We start from the raw sequence: 16,558 nt of genomic DNA on the forward strand, positions 1-16,558 counted from the left end.
ATGAGTTGGACAAGGGGTAGTCAGAATACTGTATATATGAATGGCGTGTCGCCGGTCTTTTTCTTATGGTAAGTCTTCACCTCACTTCGCCAAATTCAGACTTCCCTCTCATTGTCACTCCTTTTGGTCAACCAACCCTGACAAACTCAGCAGTCATGGGTATCCAATCTAACATCCTGCTTTCTGCAGGCCTCATCGCATCTCATGTCCTCGCGGCTCCCCTGCCTGGTGCTGACCCTCAAGATATCAGCACTAGCGTCCCGGGCGGCGGTGTCGCCTCGCTGGGCAACTTCGGCTCGTCGGTAGCATTTGAGCCGGGCACGGAGCCCGAGCCGCTCCCCTATTGCGAACCATGGTGGTGGTATTTCGTCTATCCCGACTACGATCCGGATGCGGAAGAGAACGGCTCGGTGTACGTCTCCGCCGGCAGCGGAACCACCAGCTCCGTCACAATCGATAGGCGTCAGACATCCTCCATTGGCAACGTCGGCAGCAGCGTGAGCTTCGAGCCAGGTGCTACGGCGGAAGAGCCAGAAGAGGCCCCGGAGTGCCAGCATCGCCCTCGCCCGAACCCGGATGGCAAGCACAAGCGTGGCGACGATCCCGGTGCGATATCCGCCATCGGTAATGTCGGTTCGACCGTCACATTTGAACCGGGTGTGGAAGCAGAGCCATCGTGGCCTGGGCGTCCGGGGAAGGGGAAGGGAAAAGGAAAGGGCAAGGGCAAGGGCGGTGATTGGGATGACGGGCATCATGGAGGTGACGGACACCATGGAGGCGACGGACACCATGGAGGCGACGGACACCATGGTGACTGGAACGACGGAGACTGGAATCATGACGATAAGCCTGAACCTGGCACCATTTCCGTCAGTGTGAGCGGCGACGATTGGATCCACTCATCCTAAGTCATGGAAGCATATATCTGTGTGTATGTTCGACAGCCGTATCTGATGCATTCGGTCCATTGATCATGCTGTACCATCTTTTACTGTACATATTGATTATATTGATTTATAATGTGGTTGGTGGCCCTTTGAGAACTCCGAAAGCTTGATGCAACGTATGAGAGCGAATGGTATGTAGAATGGCTTGAAGCATGAAACATAAAAAGTAAAAGGCTACAAGCTTTGGAAAGGTAATAGCACAGACCATTCTTGCTTGGAAGGTCTGTAGTTAGCATATTATTGCTTTAGATCAGATTCTGCACCAATACTTAAGGAACAATAAACATTTCCGACATCAATAGCTATTGAGCTGAAGATGGATGAGGGAATCAAACCTTAAGGACGTCGCCGAGGAAGCCATTATCCTCAGATCTTGCGGTACGGAATACCAACAATGCATTTCAGACAATCCTGGTACATACGCCCTACAAACGACGGAAAGCTACCCACCGGGAATGAATCCTTCGGTTCCGAGTGCCAGTGATTAATACTGAAGTACGGTACCCAGGGCGGGAATTCCATATAGTACTGCTATTTATACTTGCTTGACCCAGATCGGCCTTGACGATGCTTCCATCCTTGGTGGACCGTCGTCGAGATTTGGCTACACCATCTTCAATGGATGGACTCCTTGATCCTGTCCCGTGAGCTGGGAAGCATTGACCCGTCGTTGCTTCGCCGCTATTTCACAAACCGGCAGATCTATGCCTTGCAACGCTCCCTTACCACCTTTGACGACGGTCACGGAGTTCCTGTTCTTGCGGAGCTGCCAAAGCTTCCTTCTAGTGGAGTGAATGCTCTGGCCGTGGATGGAGGAGAAGGGCGGTTGTACGTTGCATGTCTCAACCTCCTTGTGCATGACGCTTACATGATTATCGACAAAGGCTCCTATCAGGCTCTGCAGATGGCAGCGTGAGGATATGGGATCTCGCGCAGACCTCACCTTCTGATCTCGCTCCCCGCCTCCATCCAACTGCGACTCTTCGAGGCACCCCTCAGGTCAAAGTTCACTCCCGAGTACCGAATCCGTCGAAAGCGATAGCTCATACGGCCGGTATCACATATATATCGTTCTATCCGTTTGACCCGAATGCACTGCTGTCCGCAGGTTACGACCATCGGCTGCTCCTCTGTTCAACCGATCCCTTGTCGCCGGTCGTATCGTTCTCTCTGTCGGCGCCTATTCACACTGCGGCTCTGTCGCCCATAGCCTCCCATCTTCTATGCGCTGCGGGAACGGCTGACCCATATGTGCGATTGGTGGATCTGAAGAGTGGCTCCAGCAGTCACAGCCTTTCCGGGCACCACGGCGCGGTACTTGCTGTGGCATGGAGCCCCATAAGAGAATGGGTCCTCGCATCTGGGGGCGTTGATGGAACCGTCCGACTCTGGGATATCCGGAGAAGCTCGTCTTGCGTCGGCCTGCTTGATGCGGGGGACACTCGGGGTATAATTGGCCGTGACACGACAGCGAAATTCGGCGGCGGTGCGCACGATGGAGCAGTCAACGGTCTAGCGTGGACGGAGGATGGGAAAATGCTTGTTTCAGCGGGTCATGATTCGGAACTGCGCGTGTGGGATGGGATGACGGGTGCTGACCAACTCATCACCTTTGGTCACGCAATTCAAAACTCGCACGTTGGAAACGTCACTCCTATCCATGTACCTCGTGCTGTCACAGCGCCCGGAAAGAGGATCGTCTTATGGCCGAATGAGAGGGAATTGCTCATGGTCGAGATAACCGACGGGACGGTTATAAAGCGTTTGGCGGTTCCAGGCCACTTGATCGCTGCTGCGAGTGGTCGCTCTCAGCGACGTGCGCCGGGACCGTTGAAAACTCGAATCACTGCCGCATCATATCGAGGAGGGGGGGCCGTAGAGGTCTATTCTGGTTATTCGGACGGCTCGATCGTGGCCTGGAAACCGAGAACGACCGAAGAATCCCTAGTGGAGGATTTGGGGGAAGTGGTTGGGGAGTTTACAGGGCGTGACAGGGACGGCAAAAGAAAGGCTGATATTCTCGATGATGTGCTGCAGGACATATCACTTAAACGTCCACCCAATCCTTTCTGATATTGAGTATATTAGGAGAATGGCACTTAGATATGAGATCTGGTACGGGTTTGAAGTATTCCTAGAGCCTGAATCAGGTCGGACTCTTTCAATGAGACATCGGATTCATTCTAGTATTCAGGACATGGTATGCTCCGTATTTTACTGTTCAGCCCTACATTTATCGAAAATTCAAGAATCAAGACGTATGCAGATTGCAGCATCGTGTACTCCATCTCTTCTCCGCAATTACCGGGAGCAGCCTTGTTCGACCCTGTGGTCGATCGCACTAACCCCGACCTCATAACCTTGGCTTTAAATCCTAAGTTAATACCCCATTCTTTCATGCATATACGTATGATCTACAATTCTATATGTAACCAGTACTCTACCTACATTCGTCTCACTGCTTGCCCTCCCGGCTCCCTGAAGTTGGCCACATCGTTATGCTCTCCCGACAATGAAGCGCCGACAGTGCTCTCGCAAACATGCGCCTCCTCGATCTATTGTGTCTTCTTCCTCTCCTTAGCATCCTAAACTATGTTTCAGCGCGTGCGGACGGCGGAATCGTAAAGCCTGGCGATCACCCAACCAACAGTCCGATATCCATTTCGCTCTTCTCCGAACTGGAGGAGCTGGCACGTCTAGTCGACATCGCATACTGCGTCGGATCGTTAGGTCTGGGCGTTCAAAAACCCTTCCGGTGCGTCAGTCGATGCCATGACTTTCCGCATATGTCACTCGTTGCGGTATGGGCCCCGGAGGCATTGTACTTTGTAGGATCAACGAACTAACGGGCCTCAGACATGGCATACTGGACCCTTTCTCTCCGACTCGTGCGGGTATATCGCAGTGGAGAAGAACCCGTCCGGTCCTCCCCGCGTTATTGTAGCCTTCCGCGGCACCTACTCCATCGCGAACACGATCGCGGACCTATCCACGATCCCTCAAGCATACGTCCCATATCCCTCTGACCCCACTTCGCCGACAAGTTCTATTGCTACAGCGGCCGTTCAGGCTCGCTCTACCCACCATATCGGATCAGACTTGCCTTTTAAGAACGGTGAGGATGTTTCAACATCCGTTCCGTGTCCCAATTGTACGGTCCACTCCGGGTTTTTAGGGACATGGCTCAACGCACGACGTTCCATCCTTCCAGAACTGCTTCCGGTCCTCCAGGCCAACTATAATGCGACGCTTCACATTGTCGGGCACTCGCTCGGCGGGGCGGTTGCCTGTCTGGCAAGCCTCGAACTGCTGGGAAGAGGATGGGACCCCGTTGTGACTACATTTGGCGAGCCGATGGTTGGGAATCGAGCGTTCGCACAATACGTCGAGGACCGCTTTGACGTGGGTTCTGATACTTCAGGCGACGAGAAGTTCGGGGTTCAACGGTATCGACGCGTCACGCATATCAATGACCCCGTTCCTTTTCTGCCCCTCGAGGAATGGGGATATGCACCGCATAGTGGTGAAATCTACATCACGGCACCTCAACTCCCTCCAGCGCTGGACGATATAATCTACTGTTATGGTCCTGCCGACGCGAACTGCAGCCGCAGCGCAGTAGATTCCGAAGCCGCGCTGTCCAGTGTCGACCTCCTGGCCGACGATATGGATGGCACCAATCTACTCGTGCAAACATCTGGTGACGGGACGAAATCGGAGCTGGAGGCCCAGTGGTGGCTTCGAAAAACACTTGGTCGATGGGCTGGTGGAATCAAGAATCCAATCCCGGGGAGATTGCAGCTTTGGCAGCTATTTTTTGCCCACCGTGATTATTTCTGGCGATTAGGGCTGTGCGTTCTAGGAGGCGATCCTTGGGACTGGGGTGGTTATCCTTATCCCGGGAAGGATGCGGGGGATAAAATTGTTAGGAATGAAAAGATCAACTTGGATCTGTAGCAACCTTCAAGCCAGGACTCGAGGCGGATGAACACGGTGGGAATTGGCGATGTGGTCGTTTGATCATTAAGATGAGTTGTGCTGCTGCAATTACATCGCCTAGATCGTAGAAATATGAATTATGTCATTTCCCTTTGGATGAACGAATATCAGTCTTAATTATGTCCACGCTTGATGGCCACGTCCCTAGCATTACCAAAGATTCAACATCTTCAAAATATCATATCGCGCAAAAAAGCTTCGGTTTTTCTTTCCGAAGATGTCTTCCGGGGATATTAGCAGAGTTCGAGGGCAAGAGGGGTTGTTGGAGAACCTACACAGGAGGATTGTTGTAGCACACACCGCGACTTGAACGCTTCCCAGTATCACGAATATGTGCTTGATACCGGATTCTACCAGCCATTGGTAGCCCCTGAAGGTGAGACCAAAACTGAACACATTCTTGAACACCATCATGCACGTGAAGCCCTCAATCGAGATGTTGCCTGCCTTGATTAGTACCGTTGCACACAGGTGAAGGGGCGGGGGCGAATGGGTATAAGACTTACGATGGGCGTCGACAATGTACAAAGCGCTCGCGACAGCGCCGATCACCATGCCAGCCACTTCCAAACCGAAGAAGAAGTCCGGCAAGACCCAACCATATTTCCATGTATTGTTGGCCGTAACCCCGAAACCATAGAGACCAGCGCACCCCAGGATCAACTGCGGAATAACGAGCACGAGTCGGAATTCTGGCTCATAGACGCCTTTGTTCTTCTTGGTCATCCACGCTGGAACCAGATCGCCGACGATTCCGGCGATCAGGAATCCGAAGAAGGCACCGATAAACGCGCCCGTGTACATATACCCGGTTTTGACCTCGTCGAAGAACAACGGGGGACCCAGCATGATGGCCGCAAGCACGATTCCAAGAAACACGGTCCATCCGATCAGCGTCCCTTGAATGAGACACGCCCAGATAATGCTCGGGTGGAAAAAGAGCGGCAAGGGTCGCAGCAAAAGTTTGAAAAGGTTTTCGTCGGTCTTTCGCCCGTTAAATGGCATCATGCGTTTCACAAAGGAGTCTCGTTGGCCGTGTAGTGTGGATTCGGCCGCAGGGACTGGGGCGGCGGAAGACTCATTGGAAGGCTTCTCCATGCTGTCATGTACCGAATCTTGCGGGTTTGTGTTAGAGTCCCCGATCACTATATCGGCGTCATTCACCAGGGCCTGTCCCATGAGTGTGACCTGCGTGTCCGTGTTCAGTTTCGCGTCCCGGCGGAATGCCGTTTCCGGGATGAAGAGTATTAGGATGGGAAGCATGACCCCTGAAAAGATGGCCACAAAGTAAAAACACCACGGCCATCCCATGTCCTTGGCCATTCGGCCGACAATGACTGGCGTAAAAAAGGCACCCCCGAAAAGCGCCAGATTGGACAGCGCCATCCGTTTTGCGCGCTGGTGAACAAAATAGAGATCGCCGACGGATGCATTGACCAGAGCCTCGAACGGAGCAAGTCCGACACCTTGGAAGACCCGAGCCCAGGTCAGGGAGACGAAGTTGTCGGTCCCGGCTGCTCCACCCCAGGCGCTACTAAAGATGATAAACACGCAGCCGATCAAGTAGCAGTGCCGCTTTCCCCACACTCGAGCGGATGGCACGAACAGGAAACCTGCGACGCCGACTCCTAGAAGATGCCATCCTGTCAACAGCGCCACATCGTTGAATGTCCGACCGGAAAGTAGGGAGAGTTTGAGGGTGATCGCGGCCAACACCGGCGACAGAGTACTGGCAATAACCGAAAGCAGAGAGAGGAGGAACAGGATCAGATCGCGCTGCCACAACGGCCAATTCTTTGTCGGATTCGTTAGCCCGATACATGCGACGGGTCGGTTTTCGCGATGGACATACCAGCGGATCATTGGGATCGTCAGATGGCTGCGGCACCAAAATGATGGGGGTTTTGCCGGAGCGGTCGTATTTCAGGTTCGGATCGGCGGGAATCATGCGACTTCGATCCTCGTCGTCGAGCACAAAGGCGGTACCTAAAGAAGGAGAATTGAGTTAGGAAGCTAACATCGGAGATACTGGAGGTTTCCACATCACATACCAGGAACATGGTCCAACTTCGTGTCGTCGAGAATCCATAAGCCCATGGTGACTGGTTATAGGGAGCGTTGAGGACGGAACAATGGAGAAGTGAAGCCAATGCTACGTAGAATGGAGGGTTGACTAGAGGCGTTGGATATTGGGACTGGGTCGCTCCAAGGGACAAGCGAACATAATGGGGTCCACGCGCAAGAGGTCTACACAGGGCGGGATCCAAGGATTTAAATGAACGTAGAGGGCGAATGAACGACCAAAGAAAGGGGAAGCAAAGATCAAGGGCCAAAGGTCAAAGGTCCTTATAGCATGGTGGACGGTATGATATATAGGAGGGCAAAGGGAGAGGAGGGGAGTGGTTGGAGAGGAGATTTGGGGGAGACGAGTTGACAATTATTGACAAGCCAATGTGCAGCAGCAGCCATGAACCTTCTTGATTGGGGAGATCAGCAACGGTGACCGCTTTGACCGCTGTGGCTGCAATAGGAACTAATACGAACTAATTAATACGGAGTAGTTACGGAAGACTTCATTCGTACTGAACAACACAAGTCACGACGGCATAAAACAATGAAACAGTGAAACAGTGAAACATGCATATTGCACCAGCATGGAATCTCCGCATTTCCCTCCAGATTAATATGTGATGTGCAGCTTTCATAGGTAGGACATAGTCACATAGACCATAGTTAATATCACACTTCACAATTCAGATCACATGAACACAGGGGATGCGTTACACATGATAGTCCATCACGTGCCCACCCCTCCAAGATTATTGATTTCTGTTCCAACGGAAAAACTTGCCAACAGAAGGTGCCATCACCCGCAGCTACCACCCGCCGATCCACCCCCATTAGTGGCCTACAGTTATGTGCGAATCACATACGATCGATCGTCTTTCTTTTAGGAAAGCTCATCTCCGGAGAGTGACTACGACAACTACGTCGCACAGTAATTGGTAATTGTTGCCAAAGATGTTCTCATTCTTGGTGAAATACAATACACGTCCAATTCCGATGCAAATCCAATCCAGTATCCGAGTCGTATACACATCCGTCCGCGTCTGGGACAGTCTCACTCTTAGTCCATGCCGTGATCCCCAGCAACCCGCTGGGTATGCTATGACCTATGACCTATGTACTCCCCGTCAGTGGCACCTATCCACATGACGCCGGCTGTCTGACCTGCCGTTGACAGTCAAGCATGCGCCAATCCAAAGCCTCCAACGCGAGCTCCGGTCGCGATCCGTAGTATCGAGGGGCAAGGAAACTCCCCTCTGACAATCGGGGGAACATGTGGGGTATCCAGGCACCAGTCGCACACCCCAAGGAAACTCCGAAGCCCTAACGTATTGGGTCGTCCATGTCCAACCCCCGAAACAAACCAACGCCACGAGTGTGACACTTGAAGGGAGTCGTCCAACTGAGGGTTCTTCTCCTTCCAATCTAGGGAAAATAAAACAAGGTCCGAAAGTGAAAATGGCGTGGTTAGCAGGGAGAATCCGTCCCGCTGCCGGAAATGCACACGCGGTAGGTACTGGCATGGATCGAAACGCCCCGTGCAATGCAACCGAGCCAGTGGGATGTGCATCCGCCTTGCCGTTGCAAATTTGCATATATGAGATTCGTGCAGGAAAGAAATGTAAGCAGTGAATACCGAAAAAGGCACTAAGGCCCCAAACTCCATGATGCCCGATTGGTAGCAACAAGAAAGCCAGGGAGTGTTTGGTGAGGATCCGGGAGCGGTAAATGCCCATGAACCTCCGCATTACGCCTACGAGGTTGGATATATTCAATATTTCGGTGAACTCGGTAACCGGGGATTCGGGGGCGTTGCCATGCGAGCAATCGGCGGCGTGCTCATCCTCGGGCTGGCAGCCGGCGAGCCCCTCTTGGACGACCCACCGGATCGCTGCCGTTGCATGGGAACGGTCGTAAGGGAGGCGCGCTTGGCCTCTCGCTCGGCAGCGGCTCGTTGCAGCTTTTGCGTCTCTAACTTGCGTCGGAGGTTTTTGTGGCGGGATTTGGCGTATTCGAGAACTGCATTGGACGAATGTTAGCGAATGAACGGGATATGAAAGATACAAAGCCACACAAGGTCGTGGAGCATGGAATTGAAGAACCTAAGGAACATACCCTTTTCGATCGACGATCGATCATCTCTTTCGATCCCCGTAATCGCCTCGGTTGCCTCTTGATTATCGCCAACCTCTAACACCACCTCCAACATCCTGATCGCGGTCATATAACACACATCGCACCCTTCCAGGTCCTGGTTCATTAAATCATTTACAGCTGCCTGTTGGCACATCTCGTGTGCGCGTTCGTACATGATCTTCTCGGCCGTGACCCCAGTCGATAAGAAGACCCGCTCCATGGATGCGACCACTCCGCTGTTGTGGCTGATGTCGGACCGACTGATGCTGTCGTGCGGATGGTTGTTTGGATGCCCAGGATGATTTAACGGGAGCTTGTTCTGCGCGTCCTTTAGCTTATGCATGGCGAAGTCCGCTTTCTCCCCACACTCGTTATATCTCGCACGACCCCATTGGATGACATTGTTGATGCGCCTGAACATGGGCGGTGGCTCCGACGACGATCCAGGACGCGACCCGGATGGTTCGGAACTAGGGCCGGGTACGGTGTTCTTCTGCCTTCCCCACCAGTTCCCGCCGATATCGATCACGCGCTCAAGCATTTCGAGCGCTTTGATATAAAGCACGAGAGCCTCTTCGCAGATGGTGATGATGATGTCGACCGTGAAGCCATCGTCATCGGTGTCGTTGGCCTCTTGATCGCCGACTTTAGGGTCTCCGGCACCAAGGCCGAGGCCGAGACCACGGTTCTCTGAGGGCGGAGCTGGGACCAATTGACGATACTTTACTTCCGCAAAGCCGTATACAACGTCGCTGCGGGACGCGAGCTCTTCGAGGTACAAGACAATCTTCGCATCTTCATCTTTGGGCTCACTTTCGACCTTTCCGCCGTCCCCAACAACTACGAGGCTGCTCTGCCCGACCGTAGGGTATGTGGGGAAACCGGCATAACCTTTGGGGGGGGATAACCGGCCGGGTGGTGAGAACCCCATGCCTAGATTCAGGAGTCGAATGTTTGCCATATTCAGAGCTTTTGAAATCGTAGAGGTGGCGGAGCCAGGGCTCGGACCGTACCGTCGTTCATATGAAATGCCTTGCGGATGGTCAGGGGTTTGCTTGTTTGCGATTGCAATGGCCCGTGTCGGGTTTGTATCAGCACCTGTCGTTGAAGTGGGTTGTCCCTGTGTCGTGGCCCGACGAATCACCACGGGTTGTTGTCGCTTGCGTAATTCCCCTGGCTGATCTCGCTGAATGTGAGGACTATAGTTCAGTTCGTCCGCCAAAGCATTGATCTCCAGCTGTCGTCTGTCAACCACCACGTAATCACGTTCAAACGCCACATCATGTGCGGCTTTTTCCCGTTCACGCGCTTCCCGGTCTCGCGCTTCCCTCACCACCCGTTCCTCGGCCCCTTTCGGGGTTCGTTCGCGGTCAAGGTGCTCCTTGAGTACGGAAGCAGTCGGCGATGCGCGGCTGTTGCGGCGCTCCATCAGCATGGCTGCAGCTACGGGGGTACGTTCGCGCTCCGGGGCACGTTCGCGCTCCGGGGCTGCTAGTGGCGCCGTCGCGGGTGCCGTTGCGTGACCGGTCATGGTCGGACGACGATCAGTTCTCTCGGGGAGTTGGACATCTTTAGCGGAGGTTGGAGGGGTTGAAAAACGCTCCTCCCGGGATGATGGCCTTGATGTGTTGATGACTGGGGTTCCGGAGGCAGGTCGGGCAGGCTTTTGCGAGGATGTGGCACGGTGACTAGATGGGATGCTCTCTGGCTTAGATCGTTCCCTAGCCTCTCGAGAGAAGCTCGATGACTGTCTTTGCAGTGAACTGATTGAGGCCGATTTCGATGCCTGTGCAGCATCTTCGCCTACGAGATTGGGGATCTCGTCCACGACCGCCGGATGTTCGAACAGTCGCTCAAAACTCATGCGCTGTGTGGCAGATGATTTGAGAAGACCCCGGATGAGGTGGTCCACCGGTTCGCTAATCGCCATGCCCTCGACATACTCGACATTGTCGCGATTTTTCTGGATCTTTTTTAACAGATCCACATGATTGCTAGCCCGAAATGGAGGTCTGCCGACCATCATCTCATAGATCACAGTGCCGACCGACCAAAGATCAGCCTTGGCATCGTACCGCTGATATGAGAGGATCTCGGGAGCCATGTATAGGGGCGATCCACAAAGCGTCTCTGCCATGGATGTTTTCGGCAATGATCGGGCAAAGCCGAAATCGGCGATTTTCAACACTGGCAAAGATTCCAGTCCGACCGAGGGAAGAAATGAGCCCTTGCTTGCCGACATGGGCATCTGATCGGATTTGTGTTTCGCGTACCAGAGCGGGGACGGGACGAGGAGGAGGTTTTGGGGTTTGATGTCCCGATGGACGCAGTTCCGATGATAGAGGAACTCCAGCGCGCAGACGATTTGCTTTAGAAAATGGCGGACAATCACCTCGTTCAGGCCGCCAACCGGCGGGTTGGGATATTTTTTCATCATCTCCGCCGTGGTGACGTGCTGGTGGAGGGTGTCGCGGCATTTGATAAACTGGGATAGATCGCCCAGTTCGCAGAACTCGGTGACGATATGTATATACAACGTCTCCTTGACGCACCTGATGAGAGCGACGACATGAGGGTGGTGCATGCTGTGTAGCATTGCAATCTCCGCCTCGAGGTTTTCTCGGAGTTTCTTGCTCAACTTGGATAGGTTGACGGACTTGATTGCAACGACGGTGCCGCGTTCCTACATAGGCCGCGTTAGTGAGGGGATCCAAGCCATGAATCACCGTGGGAGCTCCTCTTTATCAAGATCCACGGGGTGGGGGGCACGAGATTTCCTATTTACCATATGAACGCCCCTGTAGACCCTCGCGAAGCTACCTTTCCCAACTTCGTCCATCCGTCGGAACTGACCGACTATTACGGGCGCGCTAGAGGCCACGGTCCGACGCGAGCTCGAGCTCGAGCTCGATGGAGGCGGTCGTGCAGCCATAGTGAACGTCCAATCTCGGCGGCGACAGCCGCGATGCGGCGGATGACGATCGACTCGACCGGATGTCTCCCCGTGCACTACGTACTACCAGTGAAGATGAGGGTACAGCGTAGCGGTCAAACGATTGGACATGGATGCAGTGGAGGTTGAGGGTATCCGAACGAGCGACGATGGTGTAGATTGCCTTGGTGTCGTTACGAGGGATATACGTCGAAGGGATATACCTCGAGTATTATGTTTGATCGGTCGTCTATGTTCAAGGTGAACGAAAGGGTCGTTGAAGAAGTCGGGTGTTCGGGATCGGTGGCCAACACCAGCGATCCACGGAGCGGATTGGTGTTGGGAACTGGGACAGGGACCGTTGGACGTCGATGTCGAGATGGCGAGGGGATATGTCGAGGTGTGGGGAGGGGGGCGAATGATATTGGCTTATCAAGTGATGGCGGGCGTGGTGTGCAGCCAGGCAGCTATCAGGTCCCACTTCCCAGGCACCAGGCCGTTAATCGACGTTCCAGGTCTGTTATCAGGTGCGGGTTGGTGGGATATTGAGGGCTGTGGGGATGGAGACTCGCAGGGTGGAAGGAAAGAAGTAGATTAGATGGTGTGCAGACATGCAGCGATGAGAATAGAAAAGGAAGTACAGGTATCTAATATAGTATGGAGGTATGATGGGTAATGATGGCTCAGGTGTAGGCGGAGCGGGTATCATGAGTTCAAGGCTGAGCAGTCGAGGAACGGAAGAGGAGTTGAGATGAGTGGATGGAAGCGGGCGTCAGGAGGGCGAGGAGGAGGGGAGGAGGAGGAGGATGAGGATTGATGGTGGTGATGATCGAGATAGCCAAAGGGTGGTGGTGACTTGGAGTAGCCAGTGACAGAGTCAGGTGTGAGCCAAAGTCAAGGTCAAGGTGGAGGTTTGACTCCTCACTCCTCTCTGGGACGATGCAGTGCAGTAGTGTTGAGAGTCTGGGCCTCTGGGGTGGTGGTGTGGGACTGTGGGTGAAGAGGGTGTGGTGGAGTACTCCATATTCCCTCCTCCGTCCGTCCCGACCAGAATATTTAATATTAATCACGACAAAGGGAGGCTAGCACTATTGATCCTCACATATCCCGATTACCGGAATAGTTGGGATTACTAGCTATAGGATTTACTATTTGATTGCAATGAACGTTAATCACCATGCTGATCCGGCTGCCGCAGTGATCTGCTGCACAGGCAAGTGCCTGATGACTAGAAACTCTAGTCACATGTATGATGCAACTGCACGTGAGCAACAGCAACTGCAAGGCTTATAAGGTGTTAAGGCACATATGACACTCCTTGCATGCTTCCACCACGTGACTAGGTTCCACAATCCTAATCCATTCATTCTCGAGTTCTCGACTGAATTAAACACTGAATTGCACTGACTGAATGGAACTGAATGTACACGAACCAGAACTCACTTAAGGCTGAACCCAAACTTCCTGAATGCATGGTTTATAAGACTATCCCGGTCCTTTTCAAGCTCTCCAAACTCTTCCAAGCTGCAACCAATACAGTGTGACTGATCAGTGCCGAGATTGACGGCGACCTTTGTCTAGAAGCGCTCTCGTTAGGCATTGGTGATGGTGGAAGAGGTGGACTACACTGGTGCACGTCCGGGAGAGTAGGATCTGATTGGAAATTTCCTTGATTACTACCTGAATATGACTGCTACGGAACCGATGCATTAACTCAATGCCACACCATGACATTTTGTCTAGAAATGGAACAATGTATGATCCGATCCAGGTCTAATGAGAAGAAATGAAACCACCCAAAGCAAAAACTCCAGTACCAACTCCTTGTCCTAACGCCTCATAGCCCAGCCTGATTTGCGCGCATGGCAAATATCCCAAATGAAACCCCATGTTTTTCCTTGCTCCGTCGCTCTCAATGTAAGCTCGAAAGTGCCGCTTTCTCGGAAATTCTCTTAACTTCCACGCGGGTTACGCGGCCGAGAATCAATCATCAGCATCATATTCCGTCTGGTTGTCCCGCTTTGGGCCATCCTTGCGGATGGGAATTTTGATGCCTTGACCGGCGAAGACCTTGCTGAGCGGGGTGCTTTCGATGACCCCGGGGAATTTCTTCGCGCTGTACACTTGGAACTGCTGCGAGTACACCGTTGCTAGCACAGGCGCCTTGCTGGTGTTCAGGTTCCCATGTCCGTCACCGACGTCGACGAAGGACATCTTGAGGCGGAATCCCCCTTCCGTGCGGACCGACAAATCTTGGAGCACAAACCAGAAGCCGACATGGCCTTCGGTGTCGTTCAACTTGAACGCATTGACAGAAAGACTGCCGATAAGATTGCGCGTGAACATGCCGACTTGCTGCTGGCTGACCGGGATCGGGATTGCGTGGACGGTCTGATAGCCTGGTGGCTGCGAGGCCGGCATTTGAGCCTGCAGGTAGCCCATCTGCATCCCGCTTTGATGCTGTTGTTGTTGAGGCGGTGCACCTCCCGCTTGGGTCATCGCGGTCGGAGTTGGAGGCATGCTTTGTTGTTGTTGATAGTGCTGTGGATAATCAGGATGAGGGCTGGCATGCTGGGGGGTTTGCGGCATTGATCCCTGTGGCCCCGATCCAGCCGACGCATATCCCATGTGCGGGGGAGGGGGAAGGGAGTGGACCGACCCCATGGTTGAGACCTGCGTGGGATTAAGGAGACCAATGTACGCACGCTCTGGCGGAGGGGGATATCCGCAGACGGTAGAGGTGCTGATCGACACCGCAGGGGAGTTGGATGAATGGCGAACCAGGTTCACTTCCTGGGTGCCCTCCTCATTCCACAAGTCAACGTTGAGCACGAAATACGTGGAGTCAATATCCCTATCAGATATCAGCATGAAACTGAACACCGTGGCGATTCTGGTCGTACCCAGGGTTGATTTCCTCTCCAGTCTTCACGTCCGTGATAATGAGACGAATGCATGGAGGAGGAGTGATGGGTCGACGATCCTAAATGGCAGCGGATTAGCGACCAGCTTCAACGGGACAAGCATGGGCTCTGACATACTTTATCGCCAAAGCCGCACATTCGTGCGCGAACGGGCTGCTGTGCAATGTGCAAGCTGAATTTCTTTCCATCTCGAATCGCTTCTAGAGGAGCGAGAGGTCTTCGAGACTGTTGGGGAGGGATTGGCATCTGAGGATATCCAGGAGGCATCTGTCCGGGCATCCCACCGTGCATCTGTCCTGGCATCTGTCCCGAAACCTGGCCTGGCATCTGTCCCGAAACCTGGCCTGGCATCTGTCCTGGCATCTGGCTTTGCATCTGCCCTTGCATCTGCCCTTGCATCTGCCCTTGCATTTGTCCTGGCATCTGCCCTTGCATCTGGCCTGCCATCTGGCCGGGCATATGTGCACCCTGCATTCCCGGGTGGACCGGGCCGCCTTGGATCGTGCCGCCAGACATGCCGGGGCCAGGAAGAACATGCAACGGTGGTTGTTGCATCATGGATATGGTTCTGTTGCGGTGATATGACGTTCGAGTAGGAATGGGAAAGGGAATGGGACGACGTCCGTTCGGCGTAGCAGTCGGTTACAGCGCCGTGGGTGGGGGAATTCTAGCGGAGTCGGTGGGAAGGAATTGGAAGAGGAATGAGATGGGGAGGAGAGCTGAGCTGAGAGGTGAGAGGTGGTCGGAGAGGGTTATATACTATGGTACCGGAGGGTTGAAAGGACCGATTAGGAAATATAGCGGTACGGTAGCCAATTCAACATCGAACCATGGAGCTCTGGGACCAGGCGCGCCGATGATGCATTGCGAGCGGGACAATACCGATGTCCGATGATGGTCTGGATGGAACGGAGTAATAGAGTGTGGGTGAGATACGACAAGTAAGGGACAACCAGCCCAACATTAATAGACACTGGTGAGAGAAGTGTCAACTGAGGAGGCCGTCGGTGTGGTGAAGAGTGAAGTGGATGAGATGAAATGGAAACTGGTGAACCAAGACGCCAGACTGGACATGGATGGACAGGACAGGGACGTTGACGGTTGAAGTTGCCTCAGCAGCTTCGGTGCAAGTCGGGGTTAAGGCGTTAAGGCATAAAGGTGTCAACTCCATGGCCAAGCTGGACAGGGGCTGTACATGTATTAGTGTACCATAGTTGTATTAGTGTACCACGGCTAGTACATCATAGCCAGTGGAAATCTGGAACGTCAGCTCAGCTCGGGTTTTGTGTGGGTGAGAATTTACACTAATGGAGCTTGAACCCAAAACTAAACTTCATTTCATCATTACTGTACATGGTAGGTAGCGCGGACCAATGATCATTCGTCCATTCCCCAAATGACTCAGGACGTGCAGCGATTTGTTCGGTACTTGCCTACTTGGGTCATGGCCCCATGGGTGCTATGTATTCCCACATCCCCATCATGATCCAGGGGAATGAACCCTGGATTTCCACTCTGCAGTCTGCACCCTACGTAGTACATCTTTGTTCTGT

General features: G+C 53.3%; 6 protein-coding genes across 6 annotated transcripts; 3 read left to right on the plus strand and 3 right to left on the minus strand.

The window, feature by feature from the left end:
- The first annotated feature begins 112 nt into the window (after positions 1-112).
- On the plus strand, positions 113-966 carry P152DRAFT_455675 (uncharacterized protein). Its single transcript, XM_033678834.1, has one exon. It carries the CDS (start codon positions 156-158, stop codon positions 906-908), a length of 753 nt encoding a protein of 250 aa, XP_033537583.1. The 5' UTR covers positions 113-155; the 3' UTR covers positions 909-966.
- Positions 967-1,212: 246 nt separating this feature from the next.
- P152DRAFT_455676 (WD40 repeat-like protein) lies at positions 1,213-3,189 on the plus strand. Its single transcript, XM_033678835.1, has 2 exons — positions 1,213-1,775; positions 1,832-3,189. The coding sequence occupies exons 1-2, from the start codon at positions 1,570-1,572 to the stop codon at positions 3,018-3,020; spliced, it is 1,395 nt and encodes a 464-aa protein (XP_033537584.1). The 5' UTR covers positions 1,213-1,569; the 3' UTR covers positions 3,021-3,189.
- A 147-nt stretch (positions 3,190-3,336) lies between these two features.
- On the plus strand, positions 3,337-5,055 carry P152DRAFT_512007 (alpha/beta-hydrolase). Its single transcript, XM_033682732.1, has 2 exons — positions 3,337-3,748; positions 3,804-5,055. The coding sequence occupies exons 1-2, from the start codon at positions 3,488-3,490 to the stop codon at positions 4,902-4,904; spliced, it is 1,362 nt and encodes a 453-aa protein (XP_033537585.1). The 5' UTR covers positions 3,337-3,487; the 3' UTR covers positions 4,905-5,055.
- A 41-nt stretch (positions 5,056-5,096) lies between these two features.
- On the minus strand, positions 5,097-7,043 carry P152DRAFT_389962 (synaptic vesicle transporter; the record flags this gene model as incomplete). Its single annotated transcript, XM_033676013.1, has 5 exons — positions 5,097-5,167; positions 5,222-5,389; positions 5,453-6,740; positions 6,799-6,932; positions 6,998-7,043. The coding sequence occupies 5 exons, from the start codon at positions 7,041-7,043 to the stop codon at positions 5,097-5,099; spliced, it is 1,707 nt and encodes a 568-aa protein (XP_033537586.1).
- Positions 7,044-8,714: 1,671 nt separating this feature from the next.
- Positions 8,715-12,198, minus strand: P152DRAFT_203173 (kinase-like protein). Its single transcript, XM_033674356.1, has 3 exons — positions 11,935-12,198; positions 9,129-11,832; positions 8,715-9,032 (listed from the first exon to the last, which is right to left on the minus strand). The coding sequence occupies exons 1-3, from the start codon at positions 12,079-12,081 to the stop codon at positions 8,785-8,787; spliced, it is 3,099 nt and encodes a 1,032-aa protein (XP_033537587.1). The 5' UTR covers positions 12,082-12,198; the 3' UTR covers positions 8,715-8,784.
- A 1,741-nt stretch (positions 12,199-13,939) lies between these two features.
- On the minus strand, positions 13,940-15,765 carry P152DRAFT_203190 (uncharacterized protein). The gene is made up of 3 exons (XM_033674357.1): positions 15,123-15,765; positions 14,985-15,064; positions 13,940-14,935 (listed from the first exon to the last, which is right to left on the minus strand). Exons 1-3 carry the CDS (start codon positions 15,561-15,563, stop codon positions 14,065-14,067), a joined length of 1,392 nt encoding a protein of 463 aa, XP_033537588.1. The 5' UTR covers positions 15,564-15,765; the 3' UTR covers positions 13,940-14,064.
- Positions 15,766-16,558: the final 793 nt, after the last annotated feature.

This window comes from Eremomyces bilateralis (assembly GCF_010015585.1).
Source record: "Eremomyces bilateralis CBS 781.70 unplaced genomic scaffold P152scaffold_3, whole genome shotgun sequence".
In the NCBI taxonomy this organism is placed as follows: domain Eukaryota; kingdom Fungi; phylum Ascomycota; class Dothideomycetes; order Eremomycetales; family Eremomycetaceae; genus Eremomyces; species Eremomyces bilateralis.

Excerpts from the sequence above, each read along its gene's own strand:
- P152DRAFT_455675 (XM_033678834.1), top strand. The coding sequence starts at position 156 with ATGGGTATCCAATCTAACATCCTGCTTTCTGCAGGCCTCATCGCATCT.
- P152DRAFT_455676 (XM_033678835.1), top strand. The coding sequence starts at position 1,570 with ATGGACTCCTTGATCCTGTCCCGTGAGCTGGGAAGCATTGACCCGTCG. Across the intron at positions 1,776-1,831 it reads GATGGAGGAGAAGGGCGGTT|GCTCCTATCAGGCTCTGCAG; the intron begins GTACGTTGCATG and ends TTATCGACAAAG.
- P152DRAFT_512007 (XM_033682732.1), top strand. The coding sequence starts at position 3,488 with ATGCGCCTCCTCGATCTATTGTGTCTTCTTCCTCTCCTTAGCATCCTA. Across the intron at positions 3,749-3,803 it reads CGCATATGTCACTCGTTGCG|ACATGGCATACTGGACCCTT; the intron begins GTATGGGCCCCG and ends AACGGGCCTCAG.
- P152DRAFT_203173 (XM_033674356.1), bottom strand. The coding sequence starts at position 12,081 with ATGGCTGCACGACCGCCTCCATCGAGCTCGAGCTCGAGCTCGCGTCGG. Across the intron at positions 11,833-11,934 it reads TCTACAGGGGCGTTCATATG|GAACGCGGCACCGTCGTTGC; the intron begins GTAAATAGGAAA and ends CGGCCTATGTAG. Across the intron at positions 9,033-9,128 it reads TCGATCGTCGATCGAAAAGG|TTCTCGAATACGCCAAATCC; the intron begins GTATGTTCCTTA and ends CGTCCAATGCAG.
- P152DRAFT_203190 (XM_033674357.1), bottom strand. The coding sequence starts at position 15,563 with ATGATGCAACAACCACCGTTGCATGTTCTTCCTGGCCCCGGCATGTCT. Across the intron at positions 15,065-15,122 it reads TGTGCGGCTTTGGCGATAAA|GATCGTCGACCCATCACTCC; the intron begins GTATGTCAGAGC and ends GCTGCCATTTAG. Across the intron at positions 14,936-14,984 it reads GGAGAGGAAATCAACCCTGG|GGATATTGACTCCACGTATT; the intron begins GTACGACCAGAA and ends GATATCTGATAG.